Below are 24742 nucleotides of genomic sequence, written 5' to 3' on the forward strand. Positions count from 1 at the left end.
CAGTTATTAATATATGCCACCATCACGTTATTGTCTTTGTACCCTCTCTTTCCCGTAGTTTGTCCATTGTCCTCTCTGTGTTTTTCTCCTGAGCTGAATGTTCTCTTATCCCCCAAGCCTGCAGAGTATTTATTGTTATATTGTTTGCAGTGGCTTTGTGCTCTTCTTTTCTCACTCCACTGTCAGATGGCCACCCTTCCTGAGCTTTGTTCTGTGCAAGATTTCTTCCTGTTAGTAATGAAGGTTTCTCTCCCAATGCACTGTCCTCATTTGCTTGCACAAATGAATGTTTTTTTGTCTTTAATATTGTAAGGCGAGGTTGTTATATTACAATGTAAGAGTCCTGGGATTACTTTTGTTGCTAATGTGCATTACAGTATGCACAATATAAATAAAATCTAAGAGATCCATCTTTATGCAAAAGTGTTTCCCTATTTCCTGACTTTTCCCTCTTATTTGTCACACTTACATGTTTAAATTGTAATATTAGACAAAGATAACATGAGCAAATAAAAAATGCAGCATTTAAATGATGACTTCAGATATTAAGGGGAAAAAACTATCCAAACCTAGCCCTATGTGAAAGAAAGAATTGCTCCCTAAACCTAATAACGGGTTATTAATGCAATTCCTTTATCACACAGGGCCAGGTAGGTTTGGATAACTTTTCGCCTTAATATTTGAAATCACCCCTTAAAAACAGCATTTTGTATTTACTAGTGTTATTTTTCTCTGATATATATATATTTTTGATGATCTGAAACAAGTAGGTGTGACAAAAAAAAGAAGGAAGGAGGGCAAATACCTTTTTACACCACTGTATGTGTACATTTACCTCTGGGGATAGACCACCAGAGTAAACATACTACACACACACACACATACATATATATATATATATATATATATATATATATATATATATATATATATATATATATATTTACACGCTACCATTTCTCCCCAACAATCAGTTATGTAGTTATGTGATTGTTGTTGTTTGATTTAGGAGTACAGAGGTGTAAGAAGGAAAGTGCTTATCCAGAGAAAACACTTAAATTACTAATTTTAGAGGAGAAGGGGTCAGATGATGAAATGAATGCCCACATTGGAGCAATAGTGGCAAAGGGGTTGTCCACTCTGGCAAGTCCCGTACAAATATAGTTCAGCAGACGTGTCAGTGAGCGACTGGTGGCTCCTGTATATGTGTGTGTATCTTGTGGGATCACACATGAACTTGTATTATTATAAACCAAGGAGAAAGAGCCGGGACCATCACCTGCGTGCGTCAATCAAGCTGGGATGCACGTCGCTTTCCTGACGCGACACTTTTATCCGATTGGTCCAGCCATGATTCGGGGGCGGGTGCTCCCGCGGCTTTGGTGAAATCCCATTGGATGTGAGACACGTTGGTCGACGTGACGCTACTTGGAATTCCCGAAGTTCCCAAGTTCAGAGGAGAGGAGCTGTGCTCGTGCTAAACAAAACAAAAGCAAAGCCCTTTGAAGTGGAAAACGCCGAGCGACTCAAGTGTGAGCACGCGGGGTAAATAAACGTCTTGTTCGCGTTTGCGGTGATGGAGCCGAGCTCGTGTCGGGGGCAGCCTGCTTAACAGCTGGGCCTGAGTGAGAACGCGGAAGAGTGGGAGTGGGAAATTCAGCCAACCATCCTTTGTTTACCATCATGAGTGAACCTTGAATTTGGTTGCTACAACAACCACAGCCGCCCAGCATTTACCTCTTATAAGAGCAAAACAGAACCTTAGCGCGCGCTAGCGTTGCCGATAAGTGAGTATTGACCTTTATTTGCATGCTTGGATCAATGAAGTACCCGTACAGTTTGGGGGGGGGGGGCTTGACCATTTTTGGGCATTTAACTGCTGCACAGATTGACTGGATGAATGGATTTGAATGAATGGCTGGCTGGAAATAGCAGTAGCGATGAATGCAGTCAGGAGATTCTTGTTTTCTGCACTGACTGAAGCCTTTGTTTCACTGCGCAGCGGTGTATTATGGATGCCTCCGTTACATAACTTGAATCAGCGACAATCTGCTCTTTATCCCGTTTCCGTTTGCAAGGTTTTAACTGTGCCACAACTGCGCGATTCTGGCCTCTTTTACCGTAGTTTAAAAAAAAAAATTGCATGCGGATGCTGCATAAAATCACACACGGCTCATCGAGTTTTATGCATATTTTTTAATGTTCTCAACTGCGCCTTATGCACCTGAACACGTTGTAGTCGGGTTATTGCATGTTGATAATGAGGCTCACATGTGTGCATTAGGCGTGCTCGCTGAAGACACGTTGTTTTTGTCGTCATATGCAGGATTTTTAAAGCTCAATCTGTCCCGTGTGCTGTGCCAAGTTAAGCCTGACGGGGGCGATGTCTGACAGCAGCAACAGCACAGGCAGCACAGGCTCCTCCACCAACAGCTGGACCCTCCTCTCCCCGGAGGTAAGACGAGATGAGCATAGCTAAGGAAAGTCTGGGTATCATTTGGAGCACCATGATTATTATCCTGCTCCATGAATACTGGTTCATTTATAATTTGTCTTGTCCTAACCTGCAGCCCAGAGCTGCTTAAAGTGGGAAACATCCTGGTGAATGTTTGCAGAGCGCCAAATTGTGCCTCATCAGGCAGATAATGTGCACAGTTCAGATGAAAATAGGATTTATTTCACTTTGGCCTTTTGTCTATGCTTTATTTATACTATTCTAGCAGTTCTCATACTTTATCCAGTAATGTACCCCTCTGGAATAGCTTTCTATGCCACTTGGCTATCTGACCAGCACAAGGTATTTATAGCAAGCAAATATCCCAGTATACACTGTGCCAACTAAGATAATATTGTAGTCACACTGAACTGAGTCTTTCTGGTATGTTGCACCTCAGATTTAGTGACACACATGTGCTTGCACTTCGCTGTGAACCGTTGTCATTCTCAGTGGCAGAGAGGCAACTGCAGTCAGTCGGTGTGATATCCAGCATCAGGGTTTTTGAGTCATGAAAGAAAAGCTGCAGTGGTTTCAATCACAAATTTCTGTTAATCATTAAATATCAAAAACGGGCTTCCCACTCACAGTGACCACACTGAGGTTTAACAGCAGGTAAGAGGTGGCAAAACAGAAGTACTGAATGTAAAATGTATTTTTTTTTATTGAAGTCATTACTGTTTAATTGTTTCTAGAACTATATATAACTGGCTTTTAATTCAGCTTTTATATCAACAACTTGTATCCCATACAGTACTCAACTTCACAGTTGTTTTTTTGTGTGTGTATTAGCTCAGTATGCAAGCATGACTTGGCCTGTAGTAAGGCTGCTGTGGTTTTAGGAAAACCTTGTGTTACGCTGAGAGGTGTTACTAATATTTTACCCAGCCTCGTTTGTTAGGATAGAAAAACCAATGACAGCTGCATGGATATTATTTTGTCAGTTTGGGTTGGAGAATGTGTAAAAGCTCATCAGACAGTAGTTTGACTGTGATTTGTAGCTTTTGTTATCAAATATTTCAAGATCATTACAGGAAAATCTGACTCCATAATTAATTGGTAAGCAGTGCCAGTTGTAATCATTGGTGAGTGTGAATGCTACTCTAAATGTCAAGGTTATGGCTACAGGTGTAAATTTTTACCAGCTGGTTCTCATTAGGTCTTCTCACTCAACAGGAAGCTGCCATTGAGAATGTCGGGCCCGTGGATGATGGCACAGAGAGCCTGGGGGATGTCCCCAGTCTCTCAGAGGAGGTGGCAGGTACTGACAAGTCAACATATCTGCCTGGTGTCTAAAGCTTTGACCTTTTCTTGGGTTCTACATCTTTGTTTTTGCATTGTGTCGGTGTTATTTCAGGAGCTGCTGTGGAGTTCAAACCCGTTGGTATCCCCATAGAAACTGTACTATCTGAAGAAGGCCACCAGGTTAGTAACTACGCAGGAGTTCATTAAGAAGACAAAAATTCAATCACATCATATTTAGACTTACCAACTGTGCCAAATGTATTGCTGCTTGACAGATCATAGCTGAGAGCCAGAATATCATCTTCTTTTCTGAGTTTCATAGCTGCTCAGAAGGTGCAGCTCCACCTACTTTACCACAGTGTGTAACCTCAGGGTATTTTTGCACATCAGGATAGATTTAAGGGGGGGGGGGGGGGGACACATCTGCAAAAATATTTTAAGTAGGAGTGCTTCCTGGATTCAAGTTGTTTGTGTGAGGAGGTCTTTGGAAGTGATCTATGATTTAAAACCCCAAGCTCTCTATAAATAAATATCATGCCTTTCTTCTCATAACATGGTCACATTTCACCTAACAGGTTTCAAGCTTAAACCTTAGGAATTTTTCAAATCTTTTTATCTGTATCTTATCTTCCGATCCACCGTTTAAGAGAAATAGAGCTTCGTCTCATAAAGCTTTATGCAAGATCTCTGAATTATCTTTAAAAAAAAAGCTTAAGCTATGCCTCCCTATTTCCAAATAGAGCTTTTCATTATGTTAGCCTCTAATTTCAACTCTTACTTTGCAATTTTGTCTGCGTTCCCATTGCCCTCCACGCTAACATGAGCATAAGTCCAGCAGGACTTTACACTCATGCCTACTCCATGTATTCTGACTATTTTTGTAAGTATTTCCTTCAAATATTTACCTCTGATTGTTTCTTTTGACTTTAAACTACCAAGGACTGCTGGTACACAGTCTCAATAACTCATAAATCAGGTCTTCTGATATAGCAGGTCTACAACTGTAGCACCTGTTTCTGCTGTAAGTACAGTTAGTCTGTCTGTAGTCTTTTTCATATGACTGCACCTAATTCATACACATACACTGCCACCCGAAATCCAGTAGTAACTACTGGCGTTACCGGTAATATCCTTTCACTACAAATCTGATTAGCACAACAAATTGAAGGAACAGATGGTTATAATAATTCCTGTTTACACCGTAAAAATAAAAATAAACATCCAGTGTTATTCATATTTCTACCAGTGAATTTTCTCTTTCACTTCAGTCTATAGTGGGCACCAAAATATCCATGGGCAAATATAAGTCCACACACAGAATTTGGCCCATACTCTATATAAACAACAGCTTAACTCCTCAACCTTTCTGTTGCTTTGAATGCTCTCAACAATCACACAGCATCTACCCAATATGCAGCTGACAGCTTTGATAGACTTACATGTAAATGAACGTTCATCAACTTGCACCAGCAGCACATTAGTAGGAGTTTAATGTATTAAGAAGGCCCGAAGACATCTAGAAGTGATTACTTTGTACAGTATGACATTAAAACTTAAGCTGCATTATCTAACCTTCTCTTCCTGGTAAAGAACACATAGCATGACTTCATCACTCATATTTTAAAACCACAGTCATATGACCACCTTTCTATCTTAAATGTTTACCCCTTAAAAGCCTGTAAGGAGTAACCCTTGAAGCTCTTTTCTGAACTTTACAGATGCCTGAAAAATGAATAAATAAAAATTTAACATTTTGATTTTAAAACCTGTAAATAGAATACGAGTAATGATTCATCTCTCTTCATCAACATAAAACTATTGCTCACTATTTCTACCAACATTTATACAATTTAATGTATCATTCTGTTAAACATAATAGGACTAATAGCACAACCTTGGGGAGTACAGTTTGTAATCTCAAAATTCTCACAGAAAAATGACCTTTAATAATGACTTTGCATCCCTGCCTGCATCAAGACACTGAAAGGAGAAAACATAACAGTAGACATTGTGTTGTCTTTAAGTAAACTTAAAAAAAAGTTACAACTGCTTCAGTCTTACTGTCATGCTCATTCAATATCAATTAAAGGGTTATTAAAATTGTCAAAGTAATCCTGGGCAGCATCACTTAATGAAAGAGAAATACTGTAAACGATACTGTTTGCAGGGAAATAACCTCAATAACATGTAAAAGTCGCTGCACTTTATCAAAAAATAAAATAGAAAATAACAGCCAGCAAGTTATATTAGTGATCATTGTTATGCAATAAGTTTAATAAATTGTACACAGAGAATTACTTTCTCGATTCTTGCACGTGAGTGTTACTCGTTAACACTTTGAGCAACAAATGAAGTCCTCGTAGTCAGGGTGTTTTTTCATTCATTCATGACATTTCTAAACAAACATCTCATTAGTAGACGTGTTTAAAATATCTTGTGCAGGAACAGTCAACACTGAAGTATTTAACAGTTTAACCACCACTCTGTTATTTGAAGGTTAATTAAAATGTCAGTTACACTTTTGTCCTTGTCATCAGGTGTGTCAAGAGACCTCTCCAGAGTCCAGTGAGGGTCCTGTCCCTTCTAGTCCATCCCGTATGAGCCCTCTCCCACCCAGCCTTCTTGACCCACCAGATCCGTATTTGGAGAGTCAGCCTCCAGTTATCCATGACATTGTAACCAGTTCTCCCAGTGACAATGAGCACCTAGGTGCCATGCCATTTGTCACCAACATTGACATGGGGGCTCCACTGGATATTCCAACTGTTGAAGTCCCCCCATTCGAGTCCGAGGAGTCCTGCTCTGCACCTCTGATTATTGAGATCCCCATCTCTGCAGAGCATGAGCTCCAGAAGCCTGTTGATGTTGGACTGATTCCTGCGAGTCCTCCTGGGGAGAGTCAAGTCTTCAGTGCTGAACCCGAGGTTAACATCCCCACCGAGACCCTTACAGCCACGGATCCCCTGTCTCATGTTGAAGCTGATATCAGCTTTGTTCCAGACAGCACAGAGTCACAAAGCCCAGTCCCCGAGAGCCTGGTGACAGAACATCCTACTGATGAAAGTCCTGCACCAGAGACTGTTGGTTCAGCTGAGGCAGATGAGGAGGCGGCTGTTAAAAATGAGCCTGCAAAGCCATCGGAGCCAGTGAGACAAGATGAGAGAGACGATGAAGAAGGTATTTGATTATCCTACATAAGCGTTTCAGTAAATGTAAAGGCACTCGCACAGTATTCCCAAATCCAGCCAGGCACACACGGCTGTGTATTCTACTTTTCTTTGATTTTTTTTTTTTTTTTTCTCAGTAGAAATAGATTCTTTCAAAATAATCTTCACATGAGATTATTAGTGATGGCAAAAACAGTGTTATTGGAAATCCACAGTAAAGCCATGGTATGCAAATAGCTTCAAGCACGCAACCTCATTTTAAGAGTTAAATCAAAGAGTGTGGAAGATCCTGCTATGATGTATTCTTTGAGTCCTGCAAAATTTATTTTCTAAAACTTAAATTTAAAATCTTCTTTTAGATGAGAGTTGAGATATCTTTTTTTCAACAAGCAGGACAAAAGATTAATAAAATTAGAGATGTAACAGAAAAAAGAAAACTAGCGCAATAAGAAAATGTAATTAAACAACACAAGTTTCTCATTTCTGGGGAACCGGTCTTCTTATCCACTGTGGGAAATGTACACCAGAGGCTGAAGTCAGGGCAAAAATTTGTTGTTGGAGTCTTGTGAACGTCTGTCTCCTCTTTCTGTGTGCAGTGAGAAATATACATTACTGTGCAAAAGTCTTCATTTCTTTATATTCTACTAGAAAAATAAGAAATAAGTGCAGTGATTTTCAAAATATGCACTAACATTAAATGAAAATACAACATGCTAACGAGGCTAAAGGTCAGTATATGGTATGACCACCATCTTCACCATAGCCTCTCTTTGGCAAGCGTTCTTCTTTAAGTGGTCTTCAGGAATAGTATCTCCGCAAGGACATTCAAAGCTCTTCTTTGGATGTAGGCTGCCTTTTGTTCTGTTCTCCCACACTGCTTCATTAATGGTGAGGTCCGGGCTCTGGGGAGGCCAATCCATGGCTGATAGTGTTTCACTGTGTTTTTCTATCCAGGTATGCGTTTACTTCACTGGTAGCGTGTTTGAGATAATTGTCATGATTAAAATTAAGTTGTTTCAAATTAGACATTTTCCAGATGAATACTGCAGGTGAATTAAAATCTTTACTGTGTTCAGAATTTCATCCGATTTTACAAGATTACCAACACTACTGGCCAAAATGAGGCCCCATCACAAAGCCTCCACCATGTTTTACAGCCATCTGTAAAATATGGTGGCTTTCTGTCTCTCTTCCACAGCATGTCTTTTATCCTGTCTTCCTTCTCTCACCCAACCGGTCGCGGCAGATGGCCCCGCCCCTCCCTGAGCCTGGTTCTGTCGAAGTTTCTTCCTGTTAAAAGGGAGCTTTTCCTTCCCACTGTCGCCAAAGTGCTTGCTCATAGGGGGTCATATGACTGTTGGGTTTTTCTCTGTATGTATTATTGTAGAGTCTCAAGGCAACTGTAGTTGTGAGTTGGCGCTGTATAAATAAAATAAAATTGACTTGAATAGACACTCACTGTTGCACCTCTCTCCTAACCTCCTCTGTACATATTGGTGACAATTTGAAATAGAAATGTGGATTCATCACTACAAAAGAACTGTTGCCAGTGATTTTTCAGTCCAGGTCTTGTGTAATTTGGCATAATTCTGGCTTTTCTCTTTTTTCTTCATTAAGAATGGTTTCTTGACAGCCATCCTTCCGCTAAGACTACTTCTGTTGAGACTTTAGTGAACAGTAGATGGATCAACTGAGGTCCTGTGTCAGGGCTTTATCTGTTTCTTCCTCTACTGTAGATACTTTTTTTTTCTTCATTTGTCCTCCCCTCATCCACTTTTAGTTTCTTTTAAGGATACACTGCACACTATGCTTATAAGTTTTCAGCTAATAGCTCTTTAGGAATTGTCTTGTTAGTGCAAAATTTTCTGTTTTATGTCTATTAAATCAGGACTTTTGCACAGTTCAATATGTGAACCTCCCTTTCTTTGTTGTCAGTTAATCTTAAACCCAAACAACTGTAAAATGTCTTTTAATAATGGATGTCTTAAAGCTTGATTTTGACACAGTAACCCTTTTTTATTCTCAATCCCAAGATAAGATGACATTTTAAGTCAACGTTGTACCTGTGTGTAACAATATTACAGCTGATCTTATTTGTAAAGTGACATACAGCGAGCATCCTGCCTTTAAATATTTGCATCTGGGTCCCAGGCTCTGAGGCTCTTAGCAGGTTTTCCAAGCTGCCTCTGCAGCTTTTGAGGAAAGTAAGTGGTGCTTTATAATAGGAACAAGTTGATAAAAGCAGAAAAATGAGAGAATTTGTTAACATGTTTCTTATCTATGTCTCGCTAGCAGCTGGAAAGCGATTTATCAGTATGACAGGAGAGCCCACACCCCGCTGAGAAAATGATGAAACCCCCATGCATGAAATTACTGTTGTTGTAATTTAGTGAGAAAATGTCATCCATTCTGAGAACCAGCAGTCGCTTTTTTTGTCAGACACTTTTCACATGCTGTTTACACGCTGTTGTGTTTTGCAGCTCATTTGCTCACTTAGAGTCTGGTATTCTGCGTGAGGAAGTCGCCAGCACATAATTATTCACTTCTGACAAAAATGCCACAGATGTTGAGATGATTTGTTGAAGTAACTCCAGCCCACAGTTGAATACATGTGGTTTAGGTTTAGGCACATTATCATCATCTGTCACAAAAATACAACAGAAAACGTGACAGATCTTTGCTGTCTTGCCATTTCTTTCTCATGCTTAGAATTTCTTCTTATTTCCTTCTTACATTTTTCCTTTCTTAGAGCCTTCCATTAGGTATGACTCGGGTGACGCTGGCAGCTTTGATGATGGGCTGCGGCGGAGAAATGTGCCCACCTTTGAGGCACAGAGACCAAGAACATCAGACGAGGAGGATGAGGAAGAGGAAGTAGAATTCAAGCTGGCTGAGAAGAAGGAGGAAAAGCCATGGTTCTCCTTGAACAAATGCATTGTGGGTGCTCTGGTCTTGCTATTTCTAGGTTCCCTCTTTCTCTCAGGTCAGTTCCTCTCATAACTAAGGTAGCTAGCTTGGTTCTGCTTTTATTGTTTGATTTAGTGCAGTATTGTGGCTACAATTTGTATGCTGCACATTAACAGTAAGAGTGAATGCTTTAATACCATAAATTATAATATTTATAGAACTGTGCAAAAATCTTGAGCCACACTGTATCTTTAAACTTTGCTTTAAAGTGCTTTTGAGCAATAGTTCTCAGGTTTTCCTGACTATTTTCAGAGTCCTCTGGCCTATGAATCATTCAAGCATAAACGGACGAACCAGTGTTTTGTCTGCACACAACCGAAAAGAAAACAATGGTTTTTATGAGCAGCCTGATGCAAAAAGCAGATAATTTTTTTCCCATTTCTTTACATGAATCTTCAAAAAACAACTTTCAGACTTTTTGGAATTGTACAAGCTCTGTTTTTGTCTCATATGCAGTGTTTTGGTATATGTTTGTGTCCCATCAAAACATAAAGAAAAGAGGGGTTGGCTCAAGACTTTAGCACAGCACTGTATGTTAAAATGTCAGAAAATAAACTGTGATCTTCCTACGCAGCATCAGAGTTTGGCAGTGTTAGGCAGCATTAAGAGTTTAGAGTAAATATTGCCATAAATTTCCATCATTTCACAGTTTCTGTTTGACAATGACAGTATTTACAAGTTACATAAGCACCTTTATTTGCTGTTGTCAGCAATAGTTAGATGTCTGCTTTCAGATCTTGTTGACTAAGCTCTACTATGTCAACAGGCTTCCACAGTGACCTGGATAATGGTAGGTCCAGAGCTAAAGATAAGGCAGCAGTGTAAGCTTCTGCGCTCACTGGCTAATGCTCAATAGCTTGCCCAAGCACTTATCTGGGCTGACAGTTGATGCTGCAGCAGCAGAAAAAGGCAAATAACATGCATTCTGAATTTTAACGCTCCTTATAATATTTTTGAAGGACTCACTGAATGTTTTCTGGGGTTTAAATTAAATGGGAAGGTGTCTAATGCAGTCACACTGTGTTGAAGGCAAAATTTATTAATGAAATGGAAAAGAAAAACAGTTGGTGTGGCGTGCAGTGAGTGGCCTGAGCTCATAAAGTTCACTTGAGCATCTTGAAAGGCAGCATGGCAGTTGTGTGTCAGTGAAAGTGCCTGTGGAAGGACTCGTTCTAAAACGTTGTTTTCCTGTCTGACAGGTGACTTTGATGCCTCCGATCTGAGTGACGCAGAACAAAGCCAGGTCTGTTTCCACAGATTCCTACTTCACATGATCATGTGATATGAAAATTTTAAAAACAAACATAAAGAAATAGACATTTTAAAACAATATGTGTTCTATTCATGTGCCAATGATTTTAAATCCAGGACGGGCTTAGCAGTGATCCACAGGATATGAAAGAGCTATTGGATAAACTGACACAGGAAAACCAACAAATCATTCAGCTAGAGGCACAACTTCAGGTCAGTATGGAGTCACACTGATGCTAATTATTTAGTTTTAATTGGTTTTATGATGTTTCAATGAATGTTTTTAATTGTTAAACAACTTGCGCAGCACCTTAATTTACCTACAGCTTTGTCCACGTTATAAACTGTCACTATTTGACCATATTTTTCAGTCTAAGAAAGAAGAACTTGACTCAGCACTGAAGGCGTTAGCAGCAAGTGGCGATAAAAAGGGTGAAGCAGATCTGGAAAAAGAAAATGCAAAGCTGAAGGAGGAGCTGTCATCTCTGCCAGAGCTGAAGAAAGAGCTCGAGACTCTCAGAGCCAGAGTGACTGAACTCAGCCAGCTCGCAGGTATAATGTGGCGACTACATCGCCCTTTAAGTTTATACTTATTGAACGTATCCTGCATGCATAGAGACACGCTGGTAACGACCAAGGTCATTTTAAGTTTGATATATTAAATCCTTCACAGCTGATCAGGAAATACTTCCAGCTGCATCTAGTTCGGCCCCACAGCCTGAAGACAAAGATGGTCAAAGTAACCAGAAAACACCTGGACCAGAGAGGGGGAGGGACGCAAAGCAGGGAGGAAGGCTGAAGGAAGAACTCCATCGGCAGAAGGTTCTTTTGGAGGAGAGCAAGAAAAGGCTGGACGCAATGAAAAAAGATGGAGGCAAGAGAAAACAGGTCAGGGATCACTTGGAGGAGATCCAAAGGAAACTCTCCAAAGAAGTTGAGATGTGGGGGAAGAAGAATCCCCAGGAGTCCAAATGGAAAGGGAACAAAGGCAAACACAATGAGCGGGACCACTACAAGAAAGAGGAGAGGGGAGGAGAGAAAGGGTGGAAGCACAACAACGAGGGAGAATGGAGGGATAAAGAAGAGAAGAAGCAGAGAAAGGTGGAAAAAGAGTGGAAAGATAAGGAGGGCGAATGGAGGCACAAAGACGAGAGGGGGGGACGAGGAAAAAAAGAGTGGAAAGACAAGAAGGAGGAAGACTGGAGGCATAAAGATGAGAGGGAGCAAAGAGGAGAAAAACAGTGGAAAGACAGCAAAGAGGAAGGGTGGAGAGACAAAGAGGAGAAGAATGAGAAAGACTGGAAGCCTCAAAAGCAAAACTCTCATAAAGAGGCTTGGAGGAAACACCAGGACGAGTGGGAGAGCAAGAAGGGTGAGAGGAGAATGGACAGAGAGGAGAGGAGGAAGGAGAAACCGTGGCACAGCCGGTCTGCTAAAAACCACCAGCACCAACATCACCATCAGCAGCCCCGCCATCCTCATCAGCACCACAACAACGATTTCTGGAGAGACCAGGAGCAAAAGCTCCAACGCAATGTCCGTCCCCAGCTGGGCTGTACTTCCGTGGAGGACTGTGCCAGCAAGGAGGGGCTCTATCCAGTGGAGCTGTCAGAGTTTGAGGAACTTCTGGAGGGCTACCTGAGCAAGCTTGAAAGGTCATCATCAGAGAGCAAGGATAGGTTCAGGAGGCTGACCGCAGACTACTTTGAGGACGGCGTGTTCATCCACGACAGGATTCGTTTCAGCGACTTTGCTGAGGACGTGGCAGACATTTTGGAAGACATGGTGGATGTTTTAGAGGGCGACGGGAAGAAGGACGACGACTCCCTGGAGGAGGAGATGGAGGAGTTTGAGCGAGAAGCCCTGTGGAAGTTTGCTGCCACGGCTTAAAAAAACGGCTGCAGAGAGGAAACCAGTGGTGGTTTTATAGGACATTTCTTGCCTTCGGAGCTGTAATAGTAGTAGCTTCTGGCACAGAGTGGTTGTGCCTCTCATAAACATGTCTCTCTGAGTCTGTAATTATAAGCTAGACTTGTATTTGTCATCTTGGACTTAGTCGTTGTTACCTACCTCTGTCGAGTCATGCCTCCTAAAGCAAAGTCCTTCAGTAATGTGTCGTGTGAATTTCCTCTGCTGTTTAGTGATTTACACACGTGTAGTGCATGTTACAGTTCATTATAATGTCAGTTTAAATTGATCACACAGATCACAGAAGATGGTATTTGCAAATAACCATCAGCACAACTTATATACCGTTATATAAGTTGTGAATAGAAAAAAAGGGGGGGGGGGGTTATTTATGTCATTTTATCTTGTATGGGAGCCTGACTAATCTCTACTCCAAGCAGGTTAAAAAAATACTAGAATGTTTTTGCAGATAGCATTTATCCCTGCTCGGGTGTGACTGTCCAATCCCAGAGGATGAGATCGCGGTCCTTTCAGTGATAACAATCAGATCAGGTCGGACCAGTTTTCTGTCAGCAGCGCTTTATTTGGCCAAACACACACAGAGGACTGCCTGAGAGGGCCTGATTTCTAGATTTGAAGAACTTTTCCATCCTCTTGGCCGACGGCAGACGTGTGGAACAACCAGGAACCAGTTTGTGCTGCTCAAGAAAAAAAAAAAGCAATAGCCATAGTTAAGTTGAACATTGCTAAATCACTTTAGCACTTTTCTCAAACATATGAGAACCGTCTTCTTTTTAATTTTCTGTTTCCAATTAGATTTATTTTAAATAGGCATTTTTTTTGGGGGGGGGGGGGGGGGGGGGGGTTAGGACAGGTTTTTTTTTGTTTGTTTGTTTGTTTGGTAGTGTATCCATGGAGACTGCTAACACCGCTACTCTTACTCAGTATCCCACAATCTGACCCATATGGAAAAGATATATATAAATCTTATAAAGTTTGTATCTGTCTTGTGTGAAACTTGTATGAAAAGCATACAAGAGTGAAAACAGATATAAGATCCCTTGAAAAATTATATAATGAAACTTGTATGTTTTGGATACTTACTAAAACAATATATGAAAGTAATGAGAAAGTGGCCACTTTCATGAGTAAATCATGTAAGTTTTTACTATTTCTTTTCCATATGGGGAGTACAATTAGAGAGGTTAGTGAGCTGAAATAGTTTCATTTACTTAATCTGTTAATTTGCCAAAATGAAATTGGCAACAAAACAAATATATATATATTTTTTCCTTTTTTCTCACGCATAGATTTGAAGTGGCATGCGTGACAGTGACCTAGACATAGCTTTGTTGTTTTTAGGTGATATAAATAAGCACGAAAAAAAAAACATGTTATTTTTAATTTTATTTTAGTGTAGGTAGGTGAACCAGCACAAAGCAAAGTCCAAAATATATTTCAGAATTACTTTAAAATTGTGAAAAAATTGTTGTTTTATTTGTGTTTTGATTGTAGTGAAATTTGACTTTTCCCTCTATTTGTGGATGTGAAGTTGAACAGATTGTGATTGTTTTCTCTCAGCAGTGATTTCATGTTTATTTATTGTCTCACTACAGTGCATCTCTTTTTCTTATTTTTAATGAGAAGAACCACAGATTTTATCCCGGGCTGTATGCTTTGAATGTGAAAATGGTGACATTTTCATTAATTTAGCTTGCCAGCTCCTGCTTATGTGCCTTTTATTATATTACAAATCCTTTTGATTAGACGAAAGGTAGTTGATTTTATCAGCTTCTGCAAAGATTAGTAAGAAAAGCAAGTTTACGCGACTTGTAATTTTACTGCTGTTTGAATGAATGTCGTAGAGTTTACACATAAAAGATTGAGCTGATGTTAAGTTTTGGAGAAGTATGTTTTGTCTTTTTGAAGGTGTCCAGACCAAAGGATTCAGACGAACGCTAATCACAATGGATGAATCTTTTAATGAAGCAGAGTTTAATGAATATTTGAGGACTATTTTTGTGTTTGTGGGACAACAGTAAAGCTCTGTGCTTACCGATAATGTAGGACCTGACTCAAACATGCATGTAATTGATCACTGGACAATTTCTAGTTATTCCCCCAATCAACAGTTATGTCCTCATTTTCAAGATCAATATTAAGTTCAATAAATCTTTCACCCTTGATACGTAAACAATGTCTTTATTTAATCATTTCTATTGTTTCAAAATATTCACACGTTTTTCTTTTTATACGATACTCCTGTACATATTCCACAAGCAACTGTAAATGGCATTACTGCAAGGTGGAGGTGTTTAGGAGCATGTGGCCCTAGTGGTTTACACTTCTTCACCTAACAAGTCAAAGGTCCCCAGTTCAACCCTGAGAGGAGAAGCAAATCCCTTGGGTGTCAGGAAGGGCATCTGATATACCAAATGAAGTATGTGTCGTAAATAAGGGACATATTTACGGACATGAACTTTGCTTATTGGAAGTGTTTAGGTACAACAGTAACTCATCCACAAAGTGGCACTCTGCATAAAGTTACAACATCCTCTGGCGTTAGCATGAGCACAAAAACTGTGTGGCAGCAGTTTCACTGCATGGGTTTCCATGGGTGAACAGCTCCTGTTGGTGGCACAGTGCTTATGTCTATACGGTGTACAACTATTGCTGCCTATATCCCTAGTATTTGTCACAGTGATAAGTATCAGTATCAGTGTGACCTGTGAGCATTTTTGAAATTGTACCGAAAAACGTAACGCCAGATACGCAGCTTACTGGAAGTCTTTAGATGCCGTGTGTGCACGATATCTGACTCATTCTGAGTGTGAAGTGAAAGTGTTGGCACGACAGGCATCTATCATCACAGCTGTGATTGCAAACTGAAACATTTACACCCAGAAAAAATACTCAACAGCTACACGTTCACAGGCACGAACGCACTTTGCTCACGCTGATACGACAGTCGCAGACCTGACACGCACAGTGAAAGCTTACCATTCTTTAAATTCTACATACCAGTCATTATAGAAATGTTTCAGTACATTTGTGCTTCCTTCCGAGTTGGGTCCTCTTTACATGTCCATCGTGGAGACGTGATCTCATTTAAATGAAAAGGATGACTGGAAGGGTCATTAAAGCGCAGACCGATTTTCAGCTATAAAACATTGAGACAATCCTGAGGAAGTGAAAGACAAGTAAAATGCTGAGGGGGAAAAAGATAAAATGTCTAAAGTTTAAATGCTGTTTTAATCTTTTTTCAGAAGTTTAATCAGCTTAGTGCAGTTGGAAAGGCTCGCACATGACACTGTGTGTTTGTACCATATTATTTGAGTCATGTTTTGTATAAACTAATTACTGCTTAGGTATGCATGATTCGGTCACTTGATAAGAATGACCTGATGCTACCACTAAATGCCTTGCTCTGCAAACTGAAATGGGTTTTGTGCGATCGTTAGTACAGTTTTGCCCTTTGTAGGGCAGAATGGCTGTTTTATGTTCTCTGTGTGTGTGTGTGTGTGTGTGTGTGTGTGTGTGTGTGTGCGCGCTTTGTTTTGACATCTGTCTCCAGAGAAGTGGAATCAGGCAGATAAGGGCAGCCTGCTGGCTGGGGGAGAAGTGGGAACGGTTTAATGTTTTCCGCTGATGTTTGCATCAGTCGTGAAGATGAAGCGTATATATTTGGAGAGGTGATGGTCACAGTCAAGGGACAAGGTTCTCGGTACTTATTGCGACACACCGCACTGCAGACACAGAAAGTAAGACGGATGCTTTTTTCTTTCCTACTGCATTTCTTTTTTTAAGCTCTTGTGTGAGAAATACATTCACTCTACTTGTTTATTTCGCAGGTCATCATGGAAGCTGCTATCTCAACCCTTGTCACCCAGTTCAAGACATATGCTGGGAAAGACGGATCCTCCAGCACCCTGAGTAAGGATGAGTTCCAACACCTGGTGGCTTCTCAGCTGCCCAACTATGTCAAGGTGCGACTCTTAAGTTGTTCTTCCTCTTTTCCTTGTTATTTGTGTCCCTGAGCAGCCTACACACAGATATTAAAGAAACTGTAACTGTGGCATTGATCTGTTTGGCAAATGCACATTTTTTTCTACTCTGAGCATTCACCCAAACATACATGCACCTTTCTATACTTAAGCACCTTGTATGACATTCACACATGCACACACATTCACACTGCACGCATTGAGGTTAACATATTACCGAAGGATACTTCGACATGCAAGCTGGAGTAACCAGAGATTGAACCATCAACGCTCCGATTGGTAGACGACCCGCGCTACCTCCTGAACCACCACAACCACCCCAGCGTTTGGAGCCGTGTCGCTCTTTGTTGTTCCACTGGTAGGGCTGTATCTCCATTGGTATTTAAGTAGCAAATCAGTTTTTGGCACCAGACATTTTTAAAGATGCTGAGCACTGTGGACAAATATTAAGATTACGCCCTTGGCAGCCAATCAGAAAAATCCTCCCTCATCATGTTGTATCACGATACACACTTTGCATGTAAAAATTCAACACTTGTGTGTGTAACATATATTACTATAATTTTGCTATCAAATTATAATACTGTGCATTTTAATTCTACATGCAACGTGTGACTGTACATCATGTGACATAATTCTTTTTTTTTAACTTCACTTAATGTGTTTCTCTGATTCTGATTCTGATAATAACATTTTATACAAAATCACCATCTGCATCATAAGGTAATGTCTGATTTTGTATTTACAGTGGAATTGAAAAATTGTCAATACATTTATTTGATTATAACAAAATTATTAATTGATCAAACCGTGGTCAGCTGATTCTTGTAAGGAGTGTAATCTTGTAATTTGGGATTGTATCGGTGTGAAAGTGGAATGAAATTAATTATAAACTGTACAATATCAAGAAAAACACTTCTGCTGCATGTATAATGTAGTAATTTAATGTGTTTTATAGCCCAATGGCCATAGTAACTTACAGGGCTTGAGCTCTTTTCATAGCTGTTTTCCCCATGATCAAGAAACGTTGTGAGTGTGCCTACAAATGCTTTTCGGGTGTTTTTGTTACTTCATTCAACCATTAGGTGGCAGGACAGTGTTTCAAAGTAGATGATACTGCATCTGAGATCATTATATTGTATTGATCCTGAACTGTTCTTTGTGATCACCCTCTGCAGAATGCCAGTGATCCCGCTGTCATCGACCAGCTCATGGGCTCACTGGATGAAAACAACGACGGGGAGCTGACTTTCTCCGAGTTCTGGCAGCTGATCGGAAAACTGGCGAGCAAGCAGGGAGGCTTCAGTCAGTAGAGCTCGTCGCTTTCTGTCAATCGAGACTGAAAGTGAGCTGATTGTGCAACGCCAATCGTCTCAGTTTATGCTTTTGAGTTCAAGACCGTTTGAATTCTTTTGTCACCCTGCTGGTGCCACTCTTCAGTTAACCATTTGTTGAATACAGAAAACTATGAATTAAAGGCTTGATTGTCTTAAACCACCAACAACAACCAGCACTGCCTCCTGTCATTCATTCACTATATTATATGATGTCCAGCCACCCACATTGTATTGCAACCCTGATTTAGGGGGCTGTAATCCAGTATGCATTACCACTATTACAACTACACCATCCAGACAATATCTTGTTGCATAGTGCTTTATAATACCTGTACAAAGCTGCTTGTCCAAGCATTAAGCAGGGATGATGTAAAAGCATAGCTTAGCCTTTGCTGTCCATCAGTGTGGCCTCAGTAGTCTGCAAAATCATTCTATTATATTTTGCTTGTGCAGTTTAATTGCAATGTGCCTCTTCAGCTGGCAGTTCTTAGTGTTACGGTCACTTTGTATTAATTCCAATGTCTAGACAGAGTTATGTGTGTTGGCGAGCTCCCCAGCTGTTTTATAGCCTATAGGCCTGTTTTAATTTTGCCAGAGAGACACAAGGAGGTTATGCTAACTGATTTGGAGAACAATGATCTTTAACTGATTAATAAATGTGACCTTTGTATCCAAGTTACACAGATTGAGGTGCCAGTGTGGGAGGAATGATGCAATGAGTCATCAACTCCAAAGTGATAGACAAAATGAAGTTGGAACACACAAATGAATTGTCTGTATGACCAACTCCCTTTGGTTTGAAGTCCAGAGCGTTACCAGATAGCATTAATGTGAAGGCTTCTTTAGAACTTATCAGCACAGAGCGGGGGATATTTAGTAAGAGATAATCTGTGGCATAAATTCAAAATTTCAAAGTCTCAAAAGCTCTTTCGGGGATCTGGAAAGACTGCTTTACCTCTTCAGCCATATTTGCCACCCACATTAGCTTTCCTGCAGTATGTTCAGTAGAGTCCTTCGCCTCACCCTCACATTTCCAAAGTGTCAGCAGGAAAAAGAGACAGGCCATTATTTTCAGCCTAATATAAGTTTTATCCTATTCTGTTAGTTTAAAAGAGTTAAAAAGTATTTATTTATTTATTACATTTTTATTTCCGTCAAAGAAAGTGGGTGCGTAAAATTGTGCCAATTTGTGTGTTATTCATTGTTTCAATGTTTACTTGCTATCTGGGAGACGTACAGATGTGTGTCTGTTTTACTTAAGACACATCCTCCCGCAAAATTTTGCAAGATTCTGGGGTATCGCTATGCTTTTTCTTTACTTTTAGTGAGTGAAATACTTTGGGAAACGCCTGAGCTGTGTGCAGATGAAGTAATCCCACCCGCCCTGTCTCCTCGTCCCAGCAGATGAAGCCGCTCCAAGCCACAAGCCTGCCTAGTTGGCGTGAAACTGAACAAATCACACATGACGTGAAACAGCTGGCTCGAGAGCCAAAGATAATTCCAATAAAAACCGAGTATAAGTGTTTTGATACACTTTCACTCCCTTTTCACGAAAGTTGGGGTCGCGCTCTTGCACATTCCCAATTCTCCGCTCTCTCTCTCTTCCAGGTACACGCCCTCTGACTTGTGAAGGGGGAAAAGTTTTAAGGACAGAAAAAAAAAAACCTAAATCACGGAAGAGATTCTGCAGTCCTACTAGTTTGGCAAGTTCTCTGGGCGCAAAGCAGCGTAGAAAGGTGGAGAAGAGGGCAGAAACTCAAATTTGCGCACATTTGTATACTTCTCTTGTCCCGCAGGCTGTAAACGGTGAGTTAAAAGGGTATTTTTTGGCTTATTTTAGTGATCTCCTCCGTGTATGCAGCTTATTTGCTCATCGGGTTTTTTTGCCACGTTTCGATAAACTCTCGCAAGAGCCATCCCATGAAATTTGGCCGCTGTCTGACTGCGGGACGGTTTCAATGACTCGACTCTACCGAAGTTTTGAGTTCACGTTGCACTTCCATAAAAAAAAAAAGTAAATCATTATAGTTAGTGGCTGTTTTGCTTTCATGTGCGTTTACATTTTAGCTTTTACAAACTGTGTGGGGTTGAAGCATGAGCTCCTTTTCTTGGAAAATATATTTGATATGATTAAGGCAGATGCCGACCATTTTGCCAAATGCCAAACGGTACAAAAAATTAAAGTAACTCTGAGTGACAGTATTGGGCTTTAACGTGACACATCAACCAGGCATCCGGGTCGCGCGTAAAAATGCATTTTTGAGCGATTTTTGGTGCCGGTTTTTACACCTTTGCGCACAATATGCTTTTAATCGAGAGGCCCGTGAAGGCGGCAGTTTGTCTTGCTGAGTGGAGTTTTGTATAGCTGTGTCTGTCACTTGTGACAATTTTATTTGTTTTGGCTTAAACATTTAAAACTAGTCTACTTGTGGTATTTGGGATGAGTCCTGGAAAAAAGCGTCATGCTTGTGGACGATGTGGATTCAACATTGTCTGAGTTTTCTGTATTTGCAAACTTGGAAGAAAGACAATGACTGCGCGCTGTATTTTACAGCCACAACCTAACTTGTTCCTCTCTCAATATTTAATGCCACACTAGCGGTAGTATTGTCATTACTCTGCGCACCTACCGTATCACATTCGCCCGTTTGGAAACGCAATACTCAATCCTCTCTGGGCTCTGGAGGGAAATGGGAAACCTCTGGTTGTAGGCCTGCATATTTAATTATTTGCGCAGTAGTTTTGGGGCCTTTAAGGCAAATAGCGGGGATTAATGTGCCTTCTCTCCCGAGTCCAACAAGGTGAAGCTCTGACGTGGGATATTTGTTTAAAATCGTGCGCGCTTTTAGAAGCTATTCAAGCAATACTGACTTACGGCAGGTCGTAGGTGAACAATGAATGTGAGAAATGAAAGAAATGTCAGGCTGTAAATAGAAGAAATGTATTTTGAGTAGGACGCAGTTAAGGCTCTTGTGCATTCAGGCTGTGGAGGGTGTGTCACCAGCGGAGGAAGAAGTCCCCTAAAGTTCCTAAAAGGCCCGAGTTTGTTTGTTTTAGCATAACAAGAAATTAACAGTCGATTTCTTCATCCATAGCTGGGCAGTTTAAAACTGGTGAAACTAACTTTCCTTGAAAATACTTACGCACACACACACACGCTTGTCTGTAACTTTATTAGGCCACTATTGTTCAGTGACAGCTGTTTTGACGATCAGAGATGTGCTCACTCGCCTGCATGCAAACGTGTGGTTATATTGTGCGCTCTGTTGTGGCACAACAAGGTCAGACAGATACAGAGCAGTAGGTCAGCTGCAAGTGTTAGATTTAAAACACTCTATGGTGTCAAAGCCTGCTGCTAATTAACATATGCTGAAACTAACACTAGCACCATAAACTTCAGGTGGGTGTTGTAAAGTGCACAGACTTTAGTAACTAATGATGTTAATTTTCTGCATGACAGCTTCCTTGTTGAAACAAAGAACAGTTTGTTTCTGTTTTGTACTTTGCGCTGCTACATTTGAATTCTGAAGTTGACATGCAATATGTTTGCCTTAAACATATCTTCTCTCTGCGTTGGGGCAGACTAACTCGGAACTGGCCTGTAAATTCCTGTCTTAAGTGATTTCAACAGGCAGCGATGAATGGAATTTCTGCGAACATGTGTCACCTATTGGCATGTTAAACTTGGGGAAATGCCTGTAGACTATATGAACGAGTTTGTAAAGATCTAAGGTCCTGATAGTCTCTCTGTCAGACTCCAAACATCTGCAAAGGTTTTAATGTATAGGAATTGGCTGCTGATGTGTAATGAAAGAGTGATAATCCACAGCAGGCCTAATTGTCCCATTTGGTAGCGTGAAAGGGGGTAACAGAGTGAAAACAAGAAAGAGACAGTAGCAGGTAAGAGAGAGGCAAGTACAGCTGGCAAGGTAGCAAAATCAAGACAGAATGAGGGAGAGGGGGAGCGGGAGAGAAGCGCAAACAGGGACTAGGTAATCCCTTAGGTAATCTGAAGCCCAGTCCCCTCGGTAGCTTCAGTAGATCAGATGACCTATCAAAGATCAGAACTTCCATTGTGTGTTACAGCTTGTCTCTCAATCAGACTCCCTCTCACCCTCTCCACTTATCTCACGTCACCATCCCTCCCTTATTGGAACTCAAGGCTCAACACCTGAAACAAAAGGACGCGCATGGAAATGAGGAGATCCTCTGTTTCATTTTCCACTGCATGTGCCTGTTACTGCAACACACTTGAACCACACTGTCTCCATGCAACTTCCCTCAAACAGCACGCAACAGTGATTATAACCATCTAAGTATCTATCTATCTATGATCATTGTTTTTATCTCTCCCTTTTGTAGAGAGAGAGAAGTCATGGAGAGTGCCATTCAGACCATGGTGAAGGTCTTCCTGAAGTCGTCCAAAGGAAGGGAGAGTCTAGGGAAGAAAGAATTCCAAAACCTTGTCTCATCCCAGCTGGGAAACATCCTCACGGTTAGGAAATCTTTGTTGAAATCTCAGAATTGTTGCTTATATTTGGATTATGTAATCATCTTCCACAAAAGCAGACAATGGTGTTGTGTTAGCCCTGGCCAGCCTTAACCTGTCCAGATTTTTGAAATGTTAACTGTGAACAAATGTTGCTGTAATATACAGCCAGTACATGGGAAAAGTGATCCGGTATGATGAAATGACACGGATCAACATTATAATGTAAACGGAGCTACTGATAGAGGGCCATTTACTAATCTTGTACGGTGATATGACCAGTAAGAGGTGAGGTAGAGTTACTAATCATCATGATTGTATGTGCCTACTATTCAGGACACAGACAGCAAAGAAGCGATAGACAACATGGGTAAGGGGCTGGATAGCGACCAAGATGGCAAGGTTGGCTTTGAGGAGTTCATGAAGCTAGTCGGCTATGTGGCCTGCTCGCTGAGTGAGCAACGTTCGCTCGCCAAAGAGGAACCTGCACAGAATTCTGCATCTGCACAAGTGGCACAAAGCGTCCCCAACAAGGACGCTCAGAAGCCCAACGCGAACGAGGAAGCGAAGCCCGAGGCGAACGAAGAGGCAAAGCCAGCAGCAAGTGCTGAAGTGAAGGTAGAAGCAAATGCAGACGCAAAGGCAGAAGTAAAGGTAGAAGCAAAGGCAGAGGGGCAGACGCAGCCGGAGGCAGCAAAGGAAGCAGCTGTGTCTGCCACAGCTGCAAAAGCAGGAGAAGCGGCTGTAAAAGCGGAGGAAAACGTGGAGGAAACGGTAAAGGTGGGGGAAACTGCAGACAAGCTCCCCGCTGCTGTGAAGGAAGATGTGGAAAAGAAGACAGAGGAGGCGACCTCATAGGGGACAATTCATCCTTCACAACAAAAAAAGAAAAGAAATCACACTACACACATTCAAAACACTACACAAAGCACAGCCTTATCAATGTTAAAACAAATCGAAAAGCCACTAATGATTTTTTTTTATGTTTCAAACACAGAACTTTGAAATAAAGCAATATTGGGAAAAGTTAAAACACTACAAGACCAGCTCTAAAAAAATAACAAGATATTCCTTTTTATAAGATAATAACTGTCAGTTTATTGCTTTGTACTACTAGTTACCACTATGTTCTTATGTACAGCATGTGCATCCCACTATATAGCACATTTACCTCATTATGATAATATACTATGATAGCATGCAGACGTACGCTATCCCGTGCATGCCGTGTCCCTGTGAAAACCTTGCTGCACACGTGACCAACGCACCACTGCCAACAAGACCTTTAGCTTAAACCCAAACCTGTGCTTCCTGCACAGTTGTGCCATGCAGTCCTTTGGGTCCTTGATAAAACAGAAGTAAATTACATCTTAAAGGAATAGTTTGACATTTTAGGAAATATGCTTTTGAGATTAATAGCCAAAAATTCCTATACATTAGATAGCTTTGATTTGGCTAAAAATAACAACACGAAACATCTGCCAGCATCCCTAAAGATAAGAAATAACATTTTACAACAACTTTTTTGTTTAATAAGTTGTTCGCACCTTTTTAGAACAAAATACATTGATCATATCTGTTATTTAGTGCTAAAAGAGGGTAGCTGTTTTCCTCTTTAACTATAATTGATTTTCCATACAGACCCTAGGGTGCTTTTTTTCCTCTCTTCCAACTCTTTAAAGTGTATTTCTGAATGTGTCAAAGTGTTCCTGCATTAGGTGCATGAAAATCTGACAGTACATTTTTACTAACATTCTCGTGCTATATTTCTGATTGAGCATGACAATAAACAGAAGTGTTTTGCTGATGCTTTGCATTACTTCAGCTTGTCTTAACTGTGGTATTGGCCTCCTTTAAACCTCCTTCTTCTTCTTTCTCTT

General features: G+C 40.7%; 3 protein-coding genes across 6 annotated transcripts; all 3 read left to right on the forward strand.

Moving 5' to 3' along the window:
- Nucleotides 1-1409: 1409 nt before the first annotated feature.
- pbxip1a (pre-B-cell leukemia homeobox interacting protein 1a) lies at nt 1410-13876 on the forward strand. 4 transcript variants are annotated; one of them, XM_085346080.1, is made up of 11 exons: nt 1410-1787; nt 2327-2455; nt 3671-3755; nt 3852-3919; nt 6277-6916; nt 9656-9889; nt 10640-10663; nt 11073-11116; nt 11242-11337; nt 11496-11676; nt 11798-13876. In XM_085346080.1, exons 2-11 carry the CDS (start codon nt 2384-2386, stop codon nt 13012-13014), a joined length of 2661 nt encoding a protein of 886 aa, XP_085202206.1. In that variant the 5' UTR covers nt 1410-1787; nt 2327-2383; the 3' UTR covers nt 13015-13876. The 4 variants fall into 4 exon arrangements, with proteins under 4 accessions (XP_085202206.1, XP_085202207.1, XP_085202208.1 ...); XM_085346081.1 differs by having other exon boundaries at nt 1410-1545; XM_085346082.1 differs by having other exon boundaries at nt 1410-1532.
- Nucleotides 13877-16667: 2791 nt separating this feature from the next.
- On the forward strand, nt 16668-18349 carry s100a11 (S100 calcium binding protein A11). Its single transcript, XM_085346650.1, has 3 exons — nt 16668-16793; nt 16884-17018; nt 18215-18349. The coding sequence occupies exons 1-3, from the start codon at nt 16668-16670 to the stop codon at nt 18347-18349; spliced, it is 396 nt and encodes a 131-aa protein (XP_085202776.1).
- Nucleotides 18350-20008: 1659 nt separating this feature from the next.
- Nucleotides 20009-24407, forward strand: s100u (S100 calcium binding protein U). The gene is made up of 3 exons (XM_085346049.1): nt 20009-20179; nt 22736-22868; nt 23199-24407. Exons 2-3 carry the CDS (start codon nt 22749-22751, stop codon nt 23718-23720), a joined length of 642 nt encoding a protein of 213 aa, XP_085202175.1. The 5' UTR covers nt 20009-20179; nt 22736-22748; the 3' UTR covers nt 23721-24407.
- Nucleotides 24408-24742: the final 335 nt, after the last annotated feature.

Source organism: Diplotaxodon limnothrissa, linkage group LG22, assembly GCF_057381915.1.
Source record: "Diplotaxodon limnothrissa isolate DT_005_m linkage group LG22, D_limnothrissa_male_GT1.1, whole genome shotgun sequence".
Taxonomy (NCBI): Eukaryota; Metazoa; Chordata; class Actinopteri; order Cichliformes; family Cichlidae; genus Diplotaxodon; species Diplotaxodon limnothrissa.

Excerpts from the sequence above, each read along its gene's own strand:
- pbxip1a (XM_085346080.1), top strand. The coding sequence starts at position 2,384 with ATGTCTGACAGCAGCAACAGCACAGGCAGCACAGGCTCCTCCACCAAC. Across the intron at positions 3,920-6,276 it reads TATCTGAAGAAGGCCACCAG|GTGTGTCAAGAGACCTCTCC; the intron begins GTTAGTAACTAC and ends CCTTGTCATCAG. Across the intron at positions 9,890-10,639 it reads AGGTTCCCTCTTTCTCTCAG|GCTTCCACAGTGACCTGGAT; the intron begins GTCAGTTCCTCT and ends CTATGTCAACAG.
- s100a11 (XM_085346650.1), top strand. The coding sequence starts at position 16,668 with ATGTTTTCCGCTGATGTTTGCATCAGTCGTGAAGATGAAGCGTATATA. Across the intron at positions 16,794-16,883 it reads CCGCACTGCAGACACAGAAA|GTCATCATGGAAGCTGCTAT; the intron begins GTAAGACGGATG and ends TTTATTTCGCAG. Across the intron at positions 17,019-18,214 it reads AGCTGCCCAACTATGTCAAG|AATGCCAGTGATCCCGCTGT; the intron begins GTGCGACTCTTA and ends CACCCTCTGCAG.
- s100u (XM_085346049.1), top strand. The coding sequence starts at position 22,749 with ATGGAGAGTGCCATTCAGACCATGGTGAAGGTCTTCCTGAAGTCGTCC. Across the intron at positions 22,869-23,198 it reads AGCTGGGAAACATCCTCACG|GACACAGACAGCAAAGAAGC; the intron begins GTTAGGAAATCT and ends CCTACTATTCAG.